At 28.1% G+C, this 21,264-nt stretch overlaps 5 protein-coding genes across 9 annotated transcripts; 1 reads left to right on the forward strand and 4 right to left on the reverse strand.

Moving 5' to 3' along the window:
* Window positions 1-185: 185 nt before the first annotated feature.
* On the reverse strand, window positions 186-1,090 carry LOC106785288 (prefoldin subunit 2). Its single transcript, XM_014745601.1, has 3 exons — window positions 859-1,090; window positions 628-751; window positions 186-490 (listed from the first exon to the last, which is right to left on the reverse strand). Exons 1-3 carry the CDS (start codon window positions 1,005-1,007, stop codon window positions 314-316), a joined length of 450 nt encoding a protein of 149 aa, XP_014601087.1. The 5' UTR covers window positions 1,008-1,090; the 3' UTR covers window positions 186-313.
* A 2,286-nt stretch (window positions 1,091-3,376) lies between these two features.
* Window positions 3,377-6,661, reverse strand: LOC106785317 (vang-like protein 2). Of its 2 annotated transcripts, none has more exons than XM_014745669.1 (4): window positions 6,105-6,661; window positions 4,786-5,380; window positions 4,530-4,688; window positions 3,377-4,445 (listed from the first exon to the last, which is right to left on the reverse strand). In XM_014745669.1, exons 1-4 carry the CDS (start codon window positions 6,242-6,244, stop codon window positions 3,609-3,611), a joined length of 1,731 nt encoding a protein of 576 aa, XP_014601155.1. In that variant the 5' UTR covers window positions 6,245-6,661; the 3' UTR covers window positions 3,377-3,608. The 2 variants fall into 2 exon arrangements, with proteins under 2 accessions (XP_014601155.1, XP_014601156.1); XM_014745670.1 differs by lacking the exon at window positions 6,105-6,661 and adding an exon at window positions 5,795-5,873.
* Window positions 6,662-6,762: 101 nt separating this feature from the next.
* LOC106785319 (DNA fragmentation factor subunit alpha-like) lies at window positions 6,763-12,657 on the forward strand. Of its 4 annotated transcripts, none has more exons than XM_014745673.1 (4): window positions 6,763-6,845; window positions 10,696-10,877; window positions 10,981-11,293; window positions 11,381-12,657. In XM_014745673.1, exons 2-4 carry the CDS (start codon window positions 10,700-10,702, stop codon window positions 11,499-11,501), a joined length of 612 nt encoding a protein of 203 aa, XP_014601159.1. In that variant the 5' UTR covers window positions 6,763-6,845; window positions 10,696-10,699; the 3' UTR covers window positions 11,502-12,657. The 4 variants fall into 4 exon arrangements, with proteins under 4 accessions (XP_014601159.1, XP_014601161.1, XP_014601160.1 ...); XM_014745675.1 differs by lacking the exon at window positions 6,763-6,845 and adding an exon at window positions 9,991-10,108; XM_014745674.1 differs by lacking the exon at window positions 6,763-6,845 and adding an exon at window positions 10,071-10,151.
* On the reverse strand, window positions 6,935-9,313 carry LOC106785318 (D-beta-hydroxybutyrate dehydrogenase, mitochondrial). Its single transcript, XM_014745671.1, has 6 exons — window positions 8,859-9,313; window positions 8,351-8,434; window positions 8,116-8,290; window positions 7,901-8,022; window positions 7,724-7,828; window positions 6,935-7,635 (listed from the first exon to the last, which is right to left on the reverse strand). The coding sequence occupies exons 1-6, from the start codon at window positions 9,066-9,068 to the stop codon at window positions 7,237-7,239; spliced, it is 1,095 nt and encodes a 364-aa protein (XP_014601157.1). The 5' UTR covers window positions 9,069-9,313; the 3' UTR covers window positions 6,935-7,236.
* Window positions 12,658-14,238: 1,581 nt separating the features above from the next.
* On the reverse strand, window positions 14,239-18,996 carry LOC106785321 (protein NRDE2 homolog). The gene is made up of 13 exons (XM_014745676.1): window positions 18,833-18,996; window positions 18,096-18,751; window positions 17,630-17,993; window positions 17,398-17,544; window positions 17,056-17,324; window positions 16,655-16,983; window positions 16,052-16,589; window positions 15,823-15,972; window positions 15,589-15,761; window positions 15,152-15,487; window positions 14,589-14,673; window positions 14,426-14,504; window positions 14,239-14,370 (listed from the first exon to the last, which is right to left on the reverse strand). The coding sequence occupies exons 1-10, from the start codon at window positions 18,903-18,905 to the stop codon at window positions 15,229-15,231; spliced, it is 2,958 nt and encodes a 985-aa protein (XP_014601162.1). The 5' UTR covers window positions 18,906-18,996; the 3' UTR covers window positions 14,239-14,370; window positions 14,426-14,504; window positions 14,589-14,673; window positions 15,152-15,228.
* Window positions 18,997-21,264: the final 2,268 nt, after the last annotated feature.

A 21,264-nucleotide genomic window follows, 5' to 3' on the forward strand; every position in this document is an offset into this window, starting at 1 on the left:
TGACTAAGCATTTAAGTGTACAATAATTTTTTATATTTTATAAAGCTTGACTATGAAAGTATTCTTTTTGTATTTATATATTTATATTTATAAATTGAATATTTATAAAAATAAAAGAAAAATAATTTGCCTATAACTGCCAGAGAGTTATCAGTTTAGAAAAAAAAGACAACACGCTACCATTGATTTTTTAAATATTTAATTTAGTAAGAGATCTTTAACGTTAATGGTAGTTCGCAGACTAAAGCATTGAAATGTTCATTTTTAAGATTATTCATTGTTTTTAAATTAAATGAAAAAACATTAACGACTTTTAAACCTCAATAGGATTGACAACAATAGCATTTCTTTTTGCTTCTTTAGATTCTTCTTCCGGGTGTTGTAAGTCGTCCTGTCCTCGAATTCTGATATTATGCTTTTCCTTGTATTCATTTATTTCAATACCTTTCTTAGTTAATTGATCGTTCAAAGCTTCTATTACTTTGGTCAACTAAAAATGATATTAGAAAATTTAAGTTATGTGATAACAAATATAAGAATATATTTTTCATGCATTATTGTATCATGTAGAATCTAAAAACAATAAATTACAAAGTAATTGAAAATGTATCGGTTAAATAATCAAACCTGTTCTTTGTTTGTTACTAATGTAGGCATTACGTCTTCAACAATACGCTCACATAAAACTCCTCCGATCATTCTATAACACTTCCTTTTAGGATCAACGTTTTTTAAAGTATCGATAACAATTCTAAAAGAATCATTTGTTATATCAATTAATGTGAGATATAACTATACCTAGATCTATAATTTCTTTAAATGCATTGCATTTCGTAAACAATAGGTTAAAGATCATACTTATGTTCATTTAATTCCATTTCCATTTCGGACAATTTACTGGCCATTAATCTTTGTTCATTTCGAAGCGTTTGAAATCCAGCGAAAACCTCTTCATTAGATTTTCCACTTTTCGAAGATGTTTTGCCTGATTTTTTTTCGCTAGCCATATTAGGAGATCTAACCACAATTCAAAGAAACCGAACTAACTTAGTTGAGTTTCCTAACCTATATAACTATCTTGAACACATGCACAAATTATGATGCATTTTCATGGTGACCAACTTTGTTAATTGTGTTTAGAACAAAGCATTATTTTCAAAATTTGACGTTAACGTCACGTTTGTCGTATTCATTGATACCAGCCATTTTATTCAAATAGTAATAGATTTTGCACTCCAAATTCAATCTTTTTACAAATCAAATTCATATATACAATATAATATTCATGATCAATGGATATTATATTATAATATTTACAACAATTTTCTAACAAAGTTTTTAAGCATTCATAGCATTTTGGATCCAATTTTCTTTTATCCTAATACATAAATTTGTTTCATATATTTCTTAAATATTTTCACAACGTAATCAAAACAATTTTATATACCCATATCAGAATTCGGTAAATAATAGTGGACAAATAACAGGAAGAGTCTCAAATTTTAATGTTTTCTATACAGTTATTGCATATTTTTAATTGTCTTTAAAATTATTTTACATACATACACATACAAAATCTTGTCTAAAAGTAAATATTCTATTTTTTATTTTTATCTATTTAAATTACCTTCTAGTTAAAAAAAAAATTTAGTAACACCGAGATAGGTCCAAATAAATTGTTCCAGGCATCTGTACATCAAATGTATATTTCATCATTTATCGATACACAATCACCACGCTCACACATAAATAAAATAATTAATTGTATAAAAAAATTCTTTCCATACACAACATATTCACAAATGCACGAAGAACACAAGCTTACAAACTTAAGTAGTTCTTGTTTCTTTCTTTTTTTCTTTTATTTAAGTACAGTCTAAAATATTCGTAATAATTTATACGATCTTATTCATAATACAATTAATGAACAACATGAGGCAAGCGATATAATAATATTTTATAACATTACTGAATTAATTGTGATATGTTATTGTAAAAATAGCGTCATTTCTAATTCGCACTAAGAGATGTAAAATGCTTAAAATATTGAATTATACTATTAACAAAGATATTTTTTCCTCTTCGATTAGGAAAATTATTTATCGCGTTTGTTTGGAATGCAAAACACATATCCGTTAGGGATAATATAATTTTTTTCGTTCGTATAAAAAATTCTTTGCCTATATCTAGGTTTATATAATCCAAATGTTATAAACTTGTGTATATACGAATATATACAAAAGCATTGAACTGAAGCATGAAATAGATTTCTGCTTTTTATTTACATGTCTTATCTCATTTTTGATATTTTTTTTATTAAATATATTTTGTATGAATAGATATATGAGATGTTTTTTTTTTTAAATATGATTCACCAGTCTTATGAAAATCATATGTTGCTTAAAATTCAACACATGAAAGCCACGAATAAAAAAGTGCAAGTTTAAACACTTGCTTATGTTAGCATATATCTGGTATGAGAATACTATACCATTAGTCATGGAGTATTTAAAATGTTCATAATACATTTGGCTTTTCAAATTCCATTTATGCATATACAATAAAGAATAAGTTACTATAATGTCTAATCACAACTCACAAGAATATTTAAGGTACTAAAGTAAAAAAAGAAAGTTTACAAAAATGTTCTTAATATAATTTAAAAAGAAAAAAATGTCATGCATATTAAATGAAATTATTATTGTCGTTATTAAACTAATTTCATCGTGATTCGACAGTTTAGCCTTAAAGAAATACTTTTAATTTGTTCAAAAATTATTTTTACTTATAGAACTAATTAAATTTAGTGATTCAATTAAACTTATCGATTTAAAATGACAATAATACTTTGCTTACGATACTTTTATAGAAAAGAAAGTCTATTATATTAAATATAAATTAACTAGTTTACAGAAGTCTACTTTTAATTATATTTTATATATTTATACAAATCATCCATATTTAATTTATTTCCGAGCAATGTTTGCTCGAGTAAAAAGAAAAGTGCTTTCATACTAATATTAATCCACATGTACACGATTTCATACAACGTATTCGTAAAATATGTTTCTTATATAAATTGATAAAAAAATGATTTGAAAATGCCTAAATATAAAAAAAAATCTTCAACGAATAACTTATGGATTAACTGAATATAATAATTGAGTAAATTAATATAAGTTTAACATATAAAACTTTGTATAAAAGATATTTATAAATAGTGATGTAAAAAAAAAATAAAAGTAAATAGATAATTAAAAGTGAGTATTGTATTTTTATACCATCAATAAATGCAAATAATATATGAAATTGCTTATGCAAAAAAGTGTATGCATATATATTTACGTAATAAAATATATATTAATTAAGCTTTTATGGTCTTGAAAATAAAAAATATTATCAATTTGTTTGATAACTGTTACTTTTAAAAATAAAACTTAGTTTTTTAATTCATGACAATCAAATTGTTCATATACTTTAATTTTTGTCTTTTAAATATTATGTTTTAAAATTTGTGCATTTTTATGCTTTTAAAAATTTATGCAAATTCACATCCACTAGTATGATAAGCACCTTGTAATAGGATGTCTAAAAAATTGTCAGTACTACTACACAGAAGTTTCGGAATTCAACCTCAATAAAAATTTATTAGACTTAGGATGTGCCAATTGTTCGGTAAGATGAAAATTCGGTAATCGATATGCCGTGCACAAAAGTGCAATCTCACCTTGTCTCAATTGAAATTCACAACCATTTGCAAGAGGTCGTGATGGCAATTCACCTTCGCAAATTAAAGCCCAATGATGTGAACCTTTTTGTCTTTCCTTTTCGTTCGAAAGAACAGGACTTGTTGTAAAAAATGGCTCTAAGAATGCTCGAGGTGCTGCATCTTGTGCTAAACATCTTGCAAAACGATTTAATATTGATTCAACGGAATGACGAGGTTGTTGGCGGGTAACTCTTAAATATTTTTGCAAAGCTCTCGCCATAGATGGAAACACTGCTTGGGCAGCTTCCATAGGATCCAAAGAACCAGGACCAGGTGCAGATTCGACTTCAGAATGTAATCGTTTAATATGAGCAAATGCTTCTTCCGCAGCAGTAATTAATCTCGCCTTTCGTTTGCGTACTCTTCTCTCATAATCATGTTCTTCGTAAAAACGACCATTATGGCTAGAATCTCTACGTCTAGCTTGCGCAGCTAATACTGCCGTATCACCACTACCTCCGCGCGACTGAACACCACTTGAAACACCTCCGTCAACGTCATAAAATTTGAAACTTGATTGTTTTCGACTTGATTTAGATACAGGCAAACGCTCCAGATATGGATTGTAAATAGGAAAATCTGTATAATACCTTTCTAATACCCATACTGCTGCTCTTTGTATCGATAATTGTCCTATCGCATAAGATCTCGATTCACCATCTGGAGATCTCACCACCTGTAATAAAATATTCAATTAAAGTATCCAATGTAATGATAATAAATATAGCAGCAATTATAAATTCATGAATTTTTTATATACCTTAACATAAAACGTTGGCTGAGAATGACGAACTTCTATAAGCAGCACGCCAACATAGTGAATGAATAGTAATGTATTTGCAAGAGTACCCGCATAATTTACTAAACTTTTGTACTCTGTTATTTCACCATTAGCAGCAGTTTTAGCACTTTCTGTGATCTAAAATGATACATTATATTAAGTTAATATAATTAAATCATCATTTTAATTATAATAATTTATACAACAATATATATAAAACTAAACAACAGCATACCTGAACAACATAAAACAACCAATAAGTACAAATGCACAGCATTGTAAGAAGTAAGACACCAGCTCTGAATAAAAATACACGCGGCATAGTAACACTTCGTGGGCGTAGAAATACAGCCCAACTTCCAATAACTAATAGTACTAATTTAAAGGCTAATCCTAACAATTGCCCTTTGCATTCTGCATTGCACGAAAGTAATTGTAATTTTTGTTGCATTGTTAGTACGGTTGTTGTATCAGGAAAAAATCCTAATTTAGGTAATATGACCATTGCTATGGGACTTAAAAAAGCGCATATTCCAAGGAACACAGCTACTATTGGAACTATATGTCGATTACAGGCAGATCCAAAAGAAGTGTCAGTTTCGCTTGGCCAATGACTTACATCCTCTGTCGATTCTGACCTGTCTGATGTATTTCCAGTTACTGCTGTTGTATTTTCTCCCCAATTTTCATCTTGAGGTAATATTTGTACTTCGATAACCTCAGGACCTAAGTTATCCACACTATCCCCACGTACATTAACTGTAGTTTGAAAAGGAGCCATTTCGTTTGTATTTATATTATGTCTTTCCTTTCTCTGACTTCGACTACTCCTAATTAAAATAAAGAATCAAACATAGAATAAAATTATAAATTATTTAAAATTATGGTACGCTTACATCTGAATTAAATGATATACCTCAATACATATATTAGATATCAAACAATTATTGATCATAAATTTAATTTAAGAACACCTTTATAATAAAACAGAAGCTAAGAGTTATACTTGATTTAATCAAACAAATTAGTCTACATTTCAAAGTAAATAATTGACGTACAATTTTTATCCACAAATTAATGACAAAACTGACATGTAGATCTGTTCTAATATAAAAATATCAAAATGTATCGTTGACATTTAACATAGAAATAATTTTAGATAAAATCTATGTGATAGTTTGCATGTTATCAAACTATATCTTGACACAGTTCAACATTGAATGAAAATCTAGATATAAACGTACCATTTAATATCACACATGTCTTACTTCATGCTCGAATAATTTAAACAATCACGATAATAAAATATAACAAATCATTCGAAATACTCGAAAATAAAATATAAAATAATATAAAATAAATAATATAATAGTATATATATATATATATATATATATATATTATGATCACGATAACAGTATAATTGATATGAAGCGCTGATTAGCGCTTGGTTTTGTCGAGGACCGGGATCGAATCCTACAGAGTTTAACCTCGACTACAGCGCCTCTAATAGCGAAAAATAAAAGCAGATTAAGATAGATATTGTCAAGGTACCTTGTAGTTGTTCTATGAGAATGTTGTCGATGATGAGTTTTGCTACTGTTATTGTATACTTTATGGTGTTTTTGCGAAGATCTGCTTTGCTGGCTATGGCTATGCTCGCTAGCCCCTGATTTTACGCTCTCCGTCTCCATTCCCTAGTATAGGTTACCGCTCTTGCATTATTACTCCATACGAGTATTCTTCCCTGCACCTTCCAACGTGAACAATAAACGACAGGCACATTTACAGAAATGACTTTTGTAGCTGATAATTCAATTATTCAGAGCTTTATCTTCAAAATTCTCAAATGACACATCATCATCATCATTATTATCATAGAATCCTTGGATTCTTTTCCGTCCGTAAATGTCCACATTTAAACATCTTGATTGTTCGAATTTGTATGACTTATTATTTGGTCTGAACGTTTAAATAATACTAAGTGCACTTATTTTCTGATAGAAAGACTTCGACAAAGCTTGAAAAATGACGCCGCCACGCCTAGCGTTTATTATTTCCATCCTTCTTCGCCTTCTTTGAAGCAACATTCCGAAGTAATCCCTAGAGATTAAATCTCCACGATTTTCTAGGGACTTAGAGATTTGCCGAAATATATTCTAGGGATGGAAACTAGTGATTGTTTTCTTTTACTATACTTGCTTTGACTTTTATTCCATTGTATTTTTCTTATAAATGTTAAGAAAGCTCTAATAGAAGATTTGTGAAGTGTGAAATTTTGCAAGTCATTGTTTGGTTTGTAATATTTTCAGATATTCATTTGTTGTAGTTGATAAAGAAAATCTGAAACAATTTTTTTGACAAACTAAATATCTGATACATTATTTTGATATACTTTATTGGATTACATTTATAATTTTTCTTGCTTTGATACAAACCATCAAAATCAACCCGTTACATATAATTTCTCACCGAGACCATTAATCACAATAAATACAAAACATGGATATCTTAACATTGTTCTTTCATCTAATTAGGCAGTGTTCTAAGTTTAAGATAATCATATGACAACATCTCTTGCTAACAAAGCTCATTAATGTAACATAGAATGTATAGAAAAAGCATTTGGATATAATTTTGTGAAATAACTTCATAGGTTAACACAACGTGACAAGGACCCCTGGTATTAATTGTTGTACAAAATATTGTAAATTGGTTTTGGAAGATAATCACTGCATAAGGCGTGCATTCGTTCTTGACGTGATACTGGAGCATACCTTTGCATTGGAAATGTTTTCATTATGCTGTCTGTCAAAGCTCTGCTAACTGACGTTAAATCCGCTTCGGGTCCTTGCGTATATTTTTCAAGTGCTAACATTTCCTTTTGGAATAATTCTTCCCCATATTCTTTACGTGTTTGAGGATCAAGTTGCATCCACATATCTCGAGCTTGTTCTAATAACGAATTATTGTCTTTTAACCAAGCATTACCAGACACGTATTCTCCAGTTTCTACAATCACTACATCAACTCCCCATCTTCGCATTTCTAATCGAAGACAAGAACCCCATGCCTCGATAGCAGCCTAAACGTTTTACAAATATTATATGTCAATTAATTTTAAATTAAGTTTAATTCTTATTTTAATTAGTAAAATGTATTCGTAACTTTACCTTAACTGCACAATAAATGCCTCTCACGGGACTTGGTATACGAGCTAAGAGGCTACTCACTATTACAACACGTCCTCTTGATCTTCTGACCAATGGTAAAAATACCTATTTTGACAACGATCTCATTTATATATTAAAAGATATTTATATTATAAATGTGGATTAATATTTGATTACCTGTGTCAATCGGGCAAGACCAATAAAGTTAATATCTATACTTCGTTTTAAGACTGAGGGAGGTACCCATTCACATTCACCTAATGTTACCCATGCTGCTGCATGTACCAATGCCCATAATCCTTATTTGTTCCATTGTTTAATCAAATATAGAATTTAATTGTTTTATTTTATTTTATTTTAAATCTAATTATAAGAAAAATTAAAAAACTTACCTGGTGCTTCATCCGGTAAATTTTCATTCACATACAGAAAGGTCGAATGTATATCATGTTCACTAGTAATATCGAGTTGCAATACATGTAATCTTCCTGATGCTTCTTGTTTTAATTTTTTCATTGTTTCTTCTGCTTCATCTTTATTACTAAATCCAGCAAAAACTGTGAAACCCTGTAATAACAAAATGATATATTAAATAGAGTATTACTAATGATAAGCGTAATATCATACCAAGTCATCCAATTGTTTAGCCAAAGTATATCCAACTCTTGAATCGCATCCAGTTACAAGAACAGCCTTTCCTGCCGTAGTAACCTGTTGTGTATATAATTTCACAAATAATAATTTTGTAGTATTGTATATTATTTTAAACGTGCACATATGAGAAATTCTAAGACTGCATTGTTCTATCATGAGTATACAAATGCAGATACAAAAAGAAAAGCCCTTTATGAAGTATTCCAATGAGAATAGCGTTTAATTTAATATTACACAAAAAAGGTCAAAGGTTTTAATGGCAAAGTTTTTTAATACATTGCTACTCTAAAATAAAAATTTGTTTCACCCATTTGGATAATTTTATATATTTACTGTCAGATAGATTTATTACGTAAGTTAGATTTTAATGAGAATAAATTGAAGATATTATAAATTTGTTTGAAATAATAATTATTTTGAATGCGACATATTATTTGATGATACATCTCCGTTATATATAAACGTTGTATTTATAACTTACCTTTAAATTATGATAAAATAATGTTGAACTCACTGATATTACCAACAAAAGTAAGAACAATGCAAAACTAGATGTTTGCGAAATACCAAAAATATTTAATATTGTTGCTAGAATAACTGCAACGGCATGTGAAAATGCGATTGGTAATAAACATCTTTCGGCTAACTCCCAAGTTTGACTATCATCTGATTCTTTGTTAACACTTGGCATTTTTTTTTCTTTCCTTTTATTTTTATTTTTATAGAATATTTCAATTAAATTTAATTCCTTCCATCCGGATACGGCTTATGGCTCATTTAAGAGCCTCAACTGAGCTAAGCCTGGGCTAACTTTAATCTTAAAACAGTATCTAGTCTTGTTGGTCTAAATTTAGTTGCAGTGCCGTGTCCTAAGTTCACAAGTCCTAGTCAAATTTGACACCCAATCTAAAAATAAATGATACTTTTAACTTTTCTAAATCTGACTTTTAAAATCTGTTTAAAAATATATATATATATTTTGTTGTATAAAAATATATTTATAATAAAATTACAATATTTGTATATACTGAGAGTGAAATGTTGTTTTGATCTATTAAAATAATTTCAATTACTATTAATTTACTGGTACTAACTCAAGCTTTGAGATAAGTATAAATACAAATATTGTTCCTTATATTCAAGATTTAAAATATGTTTGAAAATATATCATAAATTGATTAATTGATAATTTGATTCATATAAAATTGGATAAATACATATTATCTGGAATACAAGTACGGAAGTATAAATAATAAAAATTTGTCAACAGTAATATTCGATTGTTAACATTATAAATATAATCGAAAGTAGAAAGTTTTTATCGGTATATTTAATGGGTTCGTAGATAAATATAAGAAGAGAGAGAGAGGGATATATACAAAATTATTTTTTATTTATTATTTTTTAAATTAGCGATGATCTAGCATTAGTACCATCATGGCAAATTATTTAAATGTATACAAGAGGGAATATTTATTATTTAATTAGCACAATGCTTAGATAATAATATTTATTAAAGTTTCATCCATAAACGTTAATATAGTTTGTCCGGTTGAAGTGAAAAAAATGTATGCTAGTGTAGGGTAGGTTATTGATTTCTGTCTAGATGCCATGTTGGTTCGGAATATGGTTGGGGGTGTCTCTCGGATGTATGTATATACGTAGGAGTCTGCAAGGAGTATAAATAGGAGGGGTAGTTGCACCATTGACCCAGTGTTGAGTTGACACACAGTCAGTTCACTCACTCATTCAGGCGTTATCATTAAACATTACGGTCTTCTACATTTTTTTAATTCGTTCATATATGAATTGCGCTAATACCATAGGCAAATTCGCAAAAAGATCAAATTTATATATCCGATACAATCCTAAAACACTGCCCTTTTTCGTACTTTCGTTTAAAAAACCACATACGACTTTTTTATTTCTACCACATCAATATAATTATATATATATATATATATATATATACATACATATATATATATATGTATGTATATGTAGTGTTTTAATATAACAACGTTTCTATAATAAATATTTGTAATCAGTTGATTAGTATTATGCAAATGTAATAAGCTCGATTACATTTCATTCAAGGATACGAGTGCATTGTCCGACTAGTGTGCAACGAGAATCAGGCCTTAACAGTGTCAATTTAAAAATAAAATAAAATAAAATAAAGAAAAAAAAAAAGAAGTGAATTTTTGCTCCATCATAGTTGGTTTTATTCGTTATTGAAAAATTTTTGATATAAGGTCATTTTTTTGAGAACGTGTGTTTAAAGAAATTATATTGAATCTATTATTTACATTTTGAAGCAACATGTCAGAAACACCAGGGATAGTACAAGGATTGGGTAATCCATATAAAATAGTTGATCATGCAAGGGAAAGAAGGAAGGGTATCACTGCCTCCTCTTTGAAAGATTTGACTAATATAGCTCGAAGTCGCTTGGCTTTACCACCAGATGCAAATCTTACTATCGTGTTAGAACAAGATGGTAAGAATACATTGTTATTGGATAGAGAGTATATTTTTAAATCTTTTTCTAAATTTAGATTTATTTTTAACGGTTCTTAAGGTTTGGTTGACTTTGCATTTAGGAACCGAGGTAGATGATGAAGAATATTTTGCAACATTGGAAAGGAATACCAGTCTAATGGTTTTATATGGAGATCAGAAATGGATTGCAGCGGGTAGCAGCAAAACCGCTTCTCGCTACATTGTCGTAGATGATGTGGACAACATGGAAGGCACTTCAAGAAGCACCGAAATCAGACGTCGACGTCCACCAATAGAGCCATTGGTTTCATCGTTACACGATGATCCATCACACATTTCACTACTCGGTGGAAATGATTTAGAGCTGCTTAGTGATATGGATCCTGATAGCTTAGCTGATATTGTACCTGACAGGTTTGCGTTTAATTTTGTAAACATATAATAGTGGTGTTCCTTATCGTAAACATTTCTTATGTTCTCTTTTGTTTTGTTATATTATAGGATTTTCTTGGAGCAATTAAAGGAAGCATCAGGTAGATTCCTTGCAGAGAAACGACAAGCACAGGAGTCTATGGCTCTTCTTCAGATTTATGCGAGTGGAGGAGAGATGGAGCGAGCGTAGGCCATGTGGGGGGTGGGCGCCCTCACATTGGCTAATATGTATCGAGTTAGGCGTCGTATTTTTTACAAAGGTCGCCAATTACAACAAACATTAATCCTCCTTTGGAATTGAGCCCATTAAATATTTAAATTTGCCAGCCTCGATCGGAGCAAGTAAAAGATTATTCTACTGCAAGTAAAAGATTATTCTTTGCACTTCTGCAGCAAAAAATACTTTATGGATTAAGGATTCAAAATTCTTTTCCATATAAAAAAACCTGTTTGTCAGGGTTGTTTTGAAGAAAGTGAGATGATGATAAAAAGAAATACGTACAGATAGACAAATTATTCTCTATTTCTGACTAAAAATGATTTATGAAGTATTTGAAGTAATCTATTCAGTCCAAAATGATCAAATTTATAATATTAACCAAAGAGATAAAGAAATGTTTGCTTATATATATCTCATGAGTTAATTATTGTATTAATTAGATCAGATTTTATCTTACGTTTTTTGTTAGTTAGTATTTATAGACATATATATAATATTATATATATAAATATAATTAACTCAAAAGTAGAAAGAGATACTTTGAACATATGTTGATTTTAGTATGTGGCATATGGAATTGCTTTAATACAAAATATGATTATAATACAAAATATATAAAAGTACTTAGCCATTAAATAATCTGAACATATTTGATAAGAAAAAAAATTACGATGTCAAAGAAGGTATTCCGTCACGATGTTATCATATCAGTATCAGCACAAGATATGTTTTACTTATTGTATTTTATGTAGATATATCCATAACTGAACTTATGTTCAACGAAGATTGATGGAATATTTAAGACTGAATTTATAGGAAAACAGATTGCATCCCCATTAAAATCACCAATTCATTAAACACTAGATGTAGTGATGTGTTAGGAAAAAGAAAAAAAAACAATATCAATCCTTTGATACCAAATGAAGTTGTGCATTTGATAAAAAAATCAGCAGAAAATAAAGAAAATAGACGGGTGTTCCTGAAAAGATTATACATATGCACAATCAATAAATTAAATTCATGATACTAACTGTTCTTCATTTGTAATAAGCAAAATGATTTTAAAATATTTAAAAACAAATTGTTACTATTACAATTAAATTATGCGTTGCATTCACATTACGTTATATATATATATATATATATATATATATATATATATATATAAAGTTGAATTGCGCTAAATACTAAAAAAGAAAGAAATAAGGAAGAGAACAGTAAATACGATGTGCATGTCTACTCTTTACAGGTACTCCGTATTTAAATATCGTGACATTCTTTGATATATATATATATCTTATATATCTATATATATATATATATATATATATATATATCTTAACATACATATGTAGAACTTTAGTGTTTACATTGTTACCCTTAAAAATAAACGTCTAATTTATGTCATGCGAAATTAGAAAGTGCAACGATCAGCATAAGGATATTTATTACTTGGTAATATATATAAATAAATATGTATACATATATACATATACATATATATACATGACTAAAAACCACAAATTGCATTTTTTGTGTAACTTAGAATTATTCATTTTCTAATAAATTAAAAGGAACATTATATTTATGCCTGAAATTCTCAGGTACGTTAGTTAATATTGAATAGACTGCCAATTATAAGTAACGCACATTAGTGCTCAATGCATTATATTTAATAATGATTCTTTTGTAATAATAACATTTTTATTTTTAATAACTTTATTATTATTATTATGATCATCTTCAGTCTATAATATTACTATGAATAAATTTTATTAACAAGAATATATATTAACCATTTGAGTTCCAGTGGTCTTTAGAAAAATCATGTCAAATGCCAAGTGGCACAAACATGTATCAATTGCACATTGCATTTCAATATTGTGGCACTTTTCGATAAGAAATTTGAATAGTGCAATCATGCTGTTTGGGATTCAAACGGTTAATAAATAAATAAGTTATGTTTTAATAGAATGTAAAAACTGGTTATTTATAAGTTCATACAGAGCATTAGATGCGTTCTTAGATTTAATAGAAGCATTACGTAATTGACAAACCGCCTCTTGTAAGACAAGTTCACTTCTTAATAATTGTTTATTGACAGTTGATAGTTCTTGAACACCGTTAACAACTGTTCCTTCTGTCATTTGAATTATGTCTTTATCCAATGTTTCATTACATTCACCTATATAAAACACAAAGGCAATAGAATAGTTCCTTTTCTTAATTTACATTACATCATTGTTATTATTATTTAATATAGATAATATGTCATACAAAAAAAATAATTTTTTCTCTTTATAAATAAACATTATATCATTAATGCTATCTATAAATTTAAAGTATATAACAGGATAATGTTCTGCTTGAGAGGAAAAGAAATTTTAGGTGCTAAATAAAGTGGATCTCATCAATCCATGAAATTCTTACTTTAGAAAGAAAGAAAGAAAGAAAGAAATAAATAAAGAAACAACTTGCATTATCAATAAAAAATGTTTCTGCATAAAGAATATTATATAAAATAATGTGTTTTAGCTATAGGGATGCGTATTGTACTACTATAATATTGATGAAATATGATGTTATTAAAAGCATCTGTTTTACATTCATTCTGTAACCAAAACCTATATAATACATCAAATTAATGTAATTATAATAATATCATTAATTATTCAGTCTTATCAAATAAAAGATTCTTTCTATTACTTACGTAATTTTTTATGGAGCAAGCTGTTATACTTAACGCTGCTTTTTTTAGACTTCAGTGTTTTTATTTCCGTGTATGGTGGACAAGTCATTGCATCAACCGCTCCACTGATACTGCTCAAACTTGTAACGTCTATAAAGATGATACATTATTCATTTATTATGTACAAAATGATTATTCGTATTACCTTCATCAGATTCAGGAGCTTCGCCAGTGACAATTGTACCACAATAATGTGGTGTATGCACGGAGGGAAATCCTATACCCTGCAATAACAAAATTTATATATGTTTAGCATATATAATATATAATATTTTAAATTATTTATAATACTATAAGAATCAACATACCGTAATGACATTAGCAGTATCATCATCTGATTCTGATGCTTCTCCTGAGACGACTACAGCTTTTAAATCCATTTCTCTATAAAATCTAAAAATAAGTTCTTTCATATAATTACATTTTAATTTAATTTAAGGTTAGTCATTTTAAATAAATTATTAACAAAGATATAATATAAGAATGTCAAAAATTCAATAATGCTATGACAAATAATAATTATGTATTCTAAATGCAAGATTAAATGTCAATTGTTAGGTTATACTTGACGTATATTTTTAATTTGTAAACAAAACAAATATATTTCCATACTAGGTTATAATCTTTGTTTATTCTTAAGATTTTTATTAGCTTTAATTAACTTACTAATAAGTGTATAACTAATATTATTATATTTTTTGAAATATTTTAAAGTTTTTAGGAAACTATTGGTTTAGCTTAAAAGATGCTTCTTGAAATACTACGAAAGCGCATGTTTACTGATAGAAAAAGGTTAATCGAATTGATGATATTCTTGTTTGTATACTCTATTATTTTTACAATATTAGAATTTATTTATTACATTACTTACGAAAGTATTATTTATATTATTTACACAAGCTTTTTTTTTTATGTATTAAAAAGAAAAAAAATATGACTAATTATCTCTTATAAATGGCCACGTAAAATATTTAATTCTTCTGGTGTAACGTGCATTCGTAATTCTTTTTCACGTATCACATCTTGTATTTGCGTTAAAAGTTGCGGTGCGACTTCAGCCGCATCGATATAAATACTTCTCGCCCAAGGACACAATACTACACTTTCATGATAAACTTCTTCTCCTTTTTTCTCGCACAAATTATACTCTCGAAGAAGAAGCATGTATATTCTCCATAAGAGTGGACAGGATTTTATTTCTGGTGTTCTTAGAAAAAATAAAACAACATAAGAGTATATAATAAATCAATTATCATATAAATATAAGAATATAATTCTTTTTCAAGAAAATTTTAAGAGAAATTATACCTTGCAAATATTCTATGAAGCGATAATAATTTGTTAAGCGACGCATAAGCTGCATCATGACCAAGCTGCATTAAAAATTGTGTTCGCTTACGTCCAGCTAAACACAAGGATAAAGCTTTCCAAATCGTTAGATCTGATTTTTTATTGTTAAATTTCCAACTTGGCAATTCACTCTAAAAAGAAATTTGTATTACTTATATTAGGTTACATCAATTTGCTAATTTTTAAACTTACCTGTTTATTGGCATAAATAGACAGCGCATAAAAGTTATCCGGATATAATTCTAACATATTGTCCAACGTTTTATTTACATTATTATTCACATCAGGAAAATTTTCATAATGCAATTGTAAAATTGCAAGCTCACTTTCATATAACATTTCCTGCAATAAATAAAAAATTATTATGATAGTAATGAAAGAACAAGTGAATATAACAAGGGAAAAAAAATCAAATATATACCTGTAAATGGGATAATTCTTTGCAATTTTCTATACAACATTTATATATATTGATTATTTCATTGATATTACTATCTTTTACATACAAAAATAACGTATAACATACGATTACATCACAATATATATTTGATAAGAAAAATGTATCTTTATTTTCACTCTTATGTTCTATCTTCAAAAAATCATTGACAGAATCTTTCAAGTATTTCTCGACAAGTAATAATTGATTGTCAGTTGATTCCGGTATCATATGCTTAATGACATTCAATATCTTTTCTTTGTGTGCTTCTTTATACGTCTCAGTATTTAATAAAGTTTCAAAAAGTGTCCTGTATAAATTAAATAAAGCAGCCTTTTCTTCGGGATCTGATATTATAGACAGAGTACAATTAGATTGTATAGCTGTCTCTAAAATATTAATACAGCTTTCAAATTTACCCATTTCTCGTTCTATTAAAGCATATTCTTTATAAAAATGTAAGTTATTTCTGTTAACATCTTTCTTCAAAAATTCTTTCAACATAGATTTCATTTTTTTCCCTCTGTAAAAAATATTCATATAATTGTAATAAAAAATGTAAGATATATATCATCATCATTAACTCACTTATTATCGTATTTTAAAGGATCATCTTTGTTAAGAAAAACAAGTAATCTTTCAAATCTCAACCACCATACGTATATATTACTACGTTCAAGGGACGATAAACTATCAGCGATTGTATGAAATGTTTCACGTATAAAATCTAAGTATGGTTCTTGTGCAGGATGAAATTTAAGATATTGAGGTCCAGATATTAAATGTCCTTCGAGTATTCCATGTATCAAAGCTTTCCTTTTTTTATGACCAGCCATCTCTCCTACTATTGGATATGCAAATGGAAATAATACTTCTGAAGAATCCACACCCCATGAAAATTCTTTCAAACCTAGATCCTATAAGTGCAAAAATTCATTTCAACGCATATCAGAAACATTATTTTAATGTGCAATTATGATTTGCCTTACCTTCAACATGCAATCTCTTGTTGGTAACAATGGTACTTTTAAAACTAAAAGACTATAAATTGCCATACGAAAATTCGAATCACGACTAATTATTGGATGTACAAAATCAGCAACATCTTCCGGTATGACGAATCTACGGGAATCTCCAACTAATTCTAATTCTTCTTTGCTAACACTAATCCAATGACAATTTTCTCTTAACAATTCTGTTCTTAACCATAATTGATTTAACGGTAATCTTGACATTAGTACAACTTCTTCCATTCCAACTGAAAATATTTATAAAATTAGATAATCTTTGAATAAGTTTACTTTTATAATTATAACGATGAATCAACTTACTTAGCTTCTTTTCGTCAATAATTTTTTTAAAAACCAAGCTATCTCTATTCAAATTAAGATTCAATATGAGATTTAAACGTGTTGTTTCCCACATTTGTTCCCATAAACCAGTATGTCTTAAAAAAATTAAGCACTGGTATAGCATTTCTAGTATAACAATAAGGAATAGTTTAGTTAAAAAAACTAATAAATACAAAATACAATATTTATCAAAAATAATATAAAGCACTACCTAATAATCGTTTATCGTAAATACGTGGATTTGTACGAGATCGTTGTCTTAATATACAAAAACATTTAGTATATAAATCTAAAACTTTAGGAACTGTACATATTGCTACTGAACCTTGCGTAGCCATAATTAACGCTTGCCATAAAATAATATTTCCCGTGTCCTTATTAACTAATGTTTCCATCTCTTTAGAAAATTCATCAGCAGGTGATATTTCTCCCATAAAACGCAACTTTAACTTTAACAATTCGGTACAATCTACATTTTGTTCTATGGCTTTCTCGACGATTGACAACTTCCTTAAAACTGTTGAACGTTGAATATTCTTGGTTAATTGATTTTTTTGAAATTTAGCTAGAGTGTCCTATTTAAAACATATAAATAAATTTTATTATAATTAATTTTTTTATTTTATTGATACTATATATATATATATACACTACCTTTAAAAAAAAAAATAAATTACCTGAAATTCTATGTACTCTAACCACAGCTTTACGTTCTTAGGGTCTTCCATTAACTTTTCATTGTATTCTCGTGTCTTGGATGTTTGCTCTTCTTCCAAATTTGTACACCAAGATGACATTTCTTCATTTTTACTTGTTGTGTCATTCTTTGCGATTTCCCTTTTATCTTTATTTTTAGTTTTTTCTGTTGCATCAATGTTATACGCATGATATCTTTGATAAGTATTTTTCTTAATTTTCTTATAAGAAACAAAGCCAAGATACTTTTGTCCGACATTATAATATGGTCTAACTCTAGAACATAGCGTTCTCACTGTACCGAATAATTTATCTCGATGTTTGTCTTCAAAATATATGTTAGCAACATCTCGTGCATATTCATGTTTAACTTTCTTTCTGCCGCTTGATCTTCGTTCTTTTTTACGTTTTCTTGTACGTTTAGATAGTTTTTTCCTATCCTCGCTTAACTTAATCGATTCAATGGAATTATAATAGGAATGTTTATCTTCTTGAGTAGATGTATTGGAAATAGGAACCTCGGTGGAAATAGAGAAATCATTCGATGAATTCTCTGAAGAAATATCTACTACAAGTGTTTCTGATTGTATGCATGTTTGAAAACTGGAATTTGTTAACCAGTTTGTTGATGCATTATCTAAAAATTAGAAATATAATTGATTAATATAAATGGAAATGCCATTTTAATAAAAAAAAAATAATGTTGACAATGATTTACCTGATTGTTGTGAAACATTATTGTTTATTGATTCAGTTACATTTTCATTTGAATAAGCAGGAAACAATGACATTATTCTTATTTCTAGATTAATAAACACCAAATATTAATTTTAAGGTTAGGACCTTTCATGCATCTTTCATGTTAAGAATGTGATAATAACATGAAAAACTGTACATTGGTTGGTCACTGATTGGTTCTTTTCAAATGCGCGCGGTAATTTATTTGAAATTTCTAAACTCGTTTGACATAATTCAAATATGCAAATATGTACGCGCATTGAGACATCAAGGTTGGGTTATTTTACACGATTATCGTTTTTTATAAGCAATCTAATTTTTTAAACAGCTATATCATTAACTAATTAATGTATTAATAATATTATTTAACGAGATTTAAAGAATTGATAAAAAATAGTTGAGGAACACTGCATTATCATTTTTTATTTCAAGTCGTGATCGCTAGAGGGTACGGATGATTTATCGATGGCTGCGCCCTCTATGGAATATTACGTTAATAAAATTCGTACGTTTCTGTACGTATTGTTTAAGTATATGTGAATGTATGTGTATATATTATTCGAGGAATAACTTCACAAGTAATACTTTTATATATCGGGAAGATAGAGTGCCGGACGAAGTCATTTATTTTAGTTTAGAAATTAGTATACGATTAGTGATATATTCATCGTCGTTGGAAACAGATTGTATAGGTGCTTTTTCACCGTTTAACTTGATTTCATTTTTTAGAGTACTTGTTTATCGGAGACCAAGAACTAAAAGAAAAAAATGACTCGTAAGTTTTTCTTTCTTTATTTTTTTATTTACACTTTCTTAATTATATCAATGAAGAAAAAAAAAAATAGTGATCGAATTAAAAGGACAAATGGAAGGACATCAATATGTTCTGTACGATTTAACGTTTAATTATCACATTATCATGTAAATCAACAAATTTCAATGCGTTTATCAATAGTCGTCTTAAGATCGATTATTTTTTTAACTAGTTTATTATTCGTATCTTTTTTTTCTTTTTATAATAAATATTTGCAATTAGGATGAATAAATCGCTATTTAGCGATCATCAGTGATTCACTGAACTCTTTTTTAACCCTACAACGATAGATAATGTTTCTGTGGCTATTCTGAGATGTTTTGGGAAGTGCTTTTTTTAGTCTTAATCATGGTTACAGTTGGTTATGTTATAAAGAGTTATTGTAAACAACGAATATAATTTAATGCTACATTAGCTGTGATTTTATTTTGTTAAAATGTATCTTTCGTTCTAACATGGAGAAAATATGTTGTATGTTCTAGAAAAGTTCTAGAAAAGTTGTAAAATAATTTTGATTTGGAAAGTGATCTTTTTAAAGATTTATTGAAAGATTTTGTTATTACGTTACATGAGTTTAATGGAAGTGTATACCATTGTTTGTTTTAACAAATAATGTATTTTTTGTGAGATAAAACAGCATCTGTGCGCACGTATTATAAACATAATATGTACGTTTATACGAGTAAGATTTATAAAATGTTTAACGCAGGAGGAAATCAACGTGAACTAGCAAGAGCCAAAAATATGAAAAAAACTGTTAAAAAAGCTGCTGCTGAGCAGGACAGCAATAAAGGTCTTTCATTAGAACAGCGAAAGGCACGGTAGGCTATCCATTTTTTTTGTAAGAGCTTTGAACAATCATGAAATGGAAAAGCATAAGTTGTCGTACATATTATATATGCTCGAGTATTAACAATATGATTTTACAGAGATGCGGAACGAATGAGGGAAAAACAACAAAAAAAGCAACAAGAGCAAGGAGCGAAGACTAAACAAACTGCGACATAACTTATAAAAAATTATTTGTAAATTTCTACTCAAAGTAAAATCAAACTTTACCAAGAATGTTTTTAAAATTGACGATTATAAAGCATCAAGGTTACATCTATTGTGGACACATAAAGAGTACACAAGTCTTTGATCTTAGAGAATTTCTTCGTTATTCTCTGTCTGTAATATTATGATGTATAACAGGACCTAGTTCTGCGCGATGTTATTTACAGATTACTTGTAATAATAGCCAATATGTATAAAACTATTGTTACGTATATCTTCATGGTCAAAGGAAATCTATTTGACTGGAGTAGATTTTAAGGATATTCATTAAATAATATGATACTTGTAGTAATAATTTTGTGTAAATTAAAACTTCAGTTATTTAATATGTTGTATAATTAAATGAAAACACAGAACGACAAAGAGAAAGGAAATGTATGCTTGTCGTTTCCTTATAATAAATTATTCAAATTTATTAATATTCAAGAACAAATATATGTCAAATTACTTTCCTTAATCTGTCCATAATGTATAAATTATCAAAAAAAAAAAAAAAGATGAAAGTGTAAAAAGTATATATTTTTAATATTATTATAAATAAT

Source organism: Polistes canadensis, unplaced genomic scaffold, assembly GCF_001313835.1.
Source record: "Polistes canadensis isolate GaletaPanama2010 unplaced genomic scaffold, ASM131383v1 scaffold_48, whole genome shotgun sequence".
In the NCBI taxonomy this organism is placed as follows: domain Eukaryota; kingdom Metazoa; phylum Arthropoda; class Insecta; order Hymenoptera; family Vespidae; genus Polistes; species Polistes canadensis.

Coding starts and splice junctions, on each gene's coding strand:
- LOC106785288 (XM_014745601.1), bottom strand. CDS start 1,007: ATGGCTAGCGAAAAAAAATCAGGCAAAACATCTTCGAAAAGTGGAAAA. Junction 752..858: donor ATGGAATTAAATGAACATAA/GTATGATCTTTA, acceptor TGATTCTTTTAG/AATTGTTATCGATACTTTAA. Junction 491..627: donor TAGTAACAAACAAAGAACAG/GTTTGATTATTT, acceptor TATCATTTTTAG/TTGACCAAAGTAATAGAAGC.
- LOC106785317 (XM_014745669.1), bottom strand. CDS start 6,244: ATGGAGACGGAGAGCGTAAAATCAGGGGCTAGCGAGCATAGCCATAGC. Junction 4,689..4,785: donor GGTTGTTTTATGTTGTTCAG/GTATGCTGTTGT, acceptor GTATCATTTTAG/ATCACAGAAAGTGCTAAAAC. Junction 4,446..4,529: donor AGCCAACGTTTTATGTTAAG/GTATATAAAAAA, acceptor ATTTTATTACAG/GTGGTGAGATCTCCAGATGG.
- LOC106785318 (XM_014745671.1), bottom strand. CDS start 9,068: ATGCCAAGTGTTAACAAAGAATCAGATGATAGTCAAACTTGGGAGTTA. Junction 8,291..8,350: donor CTAAACAATTGGATGACTTG/GTATGATATTAC, acceptor TTGTTATTACAG/GGTTTCACAGTTTTTGCTGG. Junction 7,829..7,900: donor GTCTTGCCCGATTGACACAG/GTAATCAAATAT, acceptor TTGTCAAAATAG/GTATTTTTACCATTGGTCAG.
- LOC106785319 (XM_014745673.1), top strand. CDS start 10,700: ATGTCAGAAACACCAGGGATAGTACAAGGATTGGGTAATCCATATAAA. Junction 10,878..10,980: donor TATCGTGTTAGAACAAGATG/GTAAGAATACAT, acceptor CTTTGCATTTAG/GAACCGAGGTAGATGATGAA. Junction 11,294..11,380: donor GCTGATATTGTACCTGACAG/GTTTGCGTTTAA, acceptor GTTATATTATAG/GATTTTCTTGGAGCAATTAA.
- LOC106785321 (XM_014745676.1), bottom strand. CDS start 18,905: ATGTCATTGTTTCCTGCTTATTCAAATGAAAATGTAACTGAATCAATA. Junction 18,752..18,832: donor TAATGTTTCACAACAATCAG/GTAAATCATTGT, acceptor TCTAATTTTTAG/ATAATGCATCAACAAACTGG. Junction 15,973..16,051: donor AAGAATTATCCCATTTACAG/GTATATATTTGA, acceptor TATTTATTGCAG/GAAATGTTATATGAAAGTGA.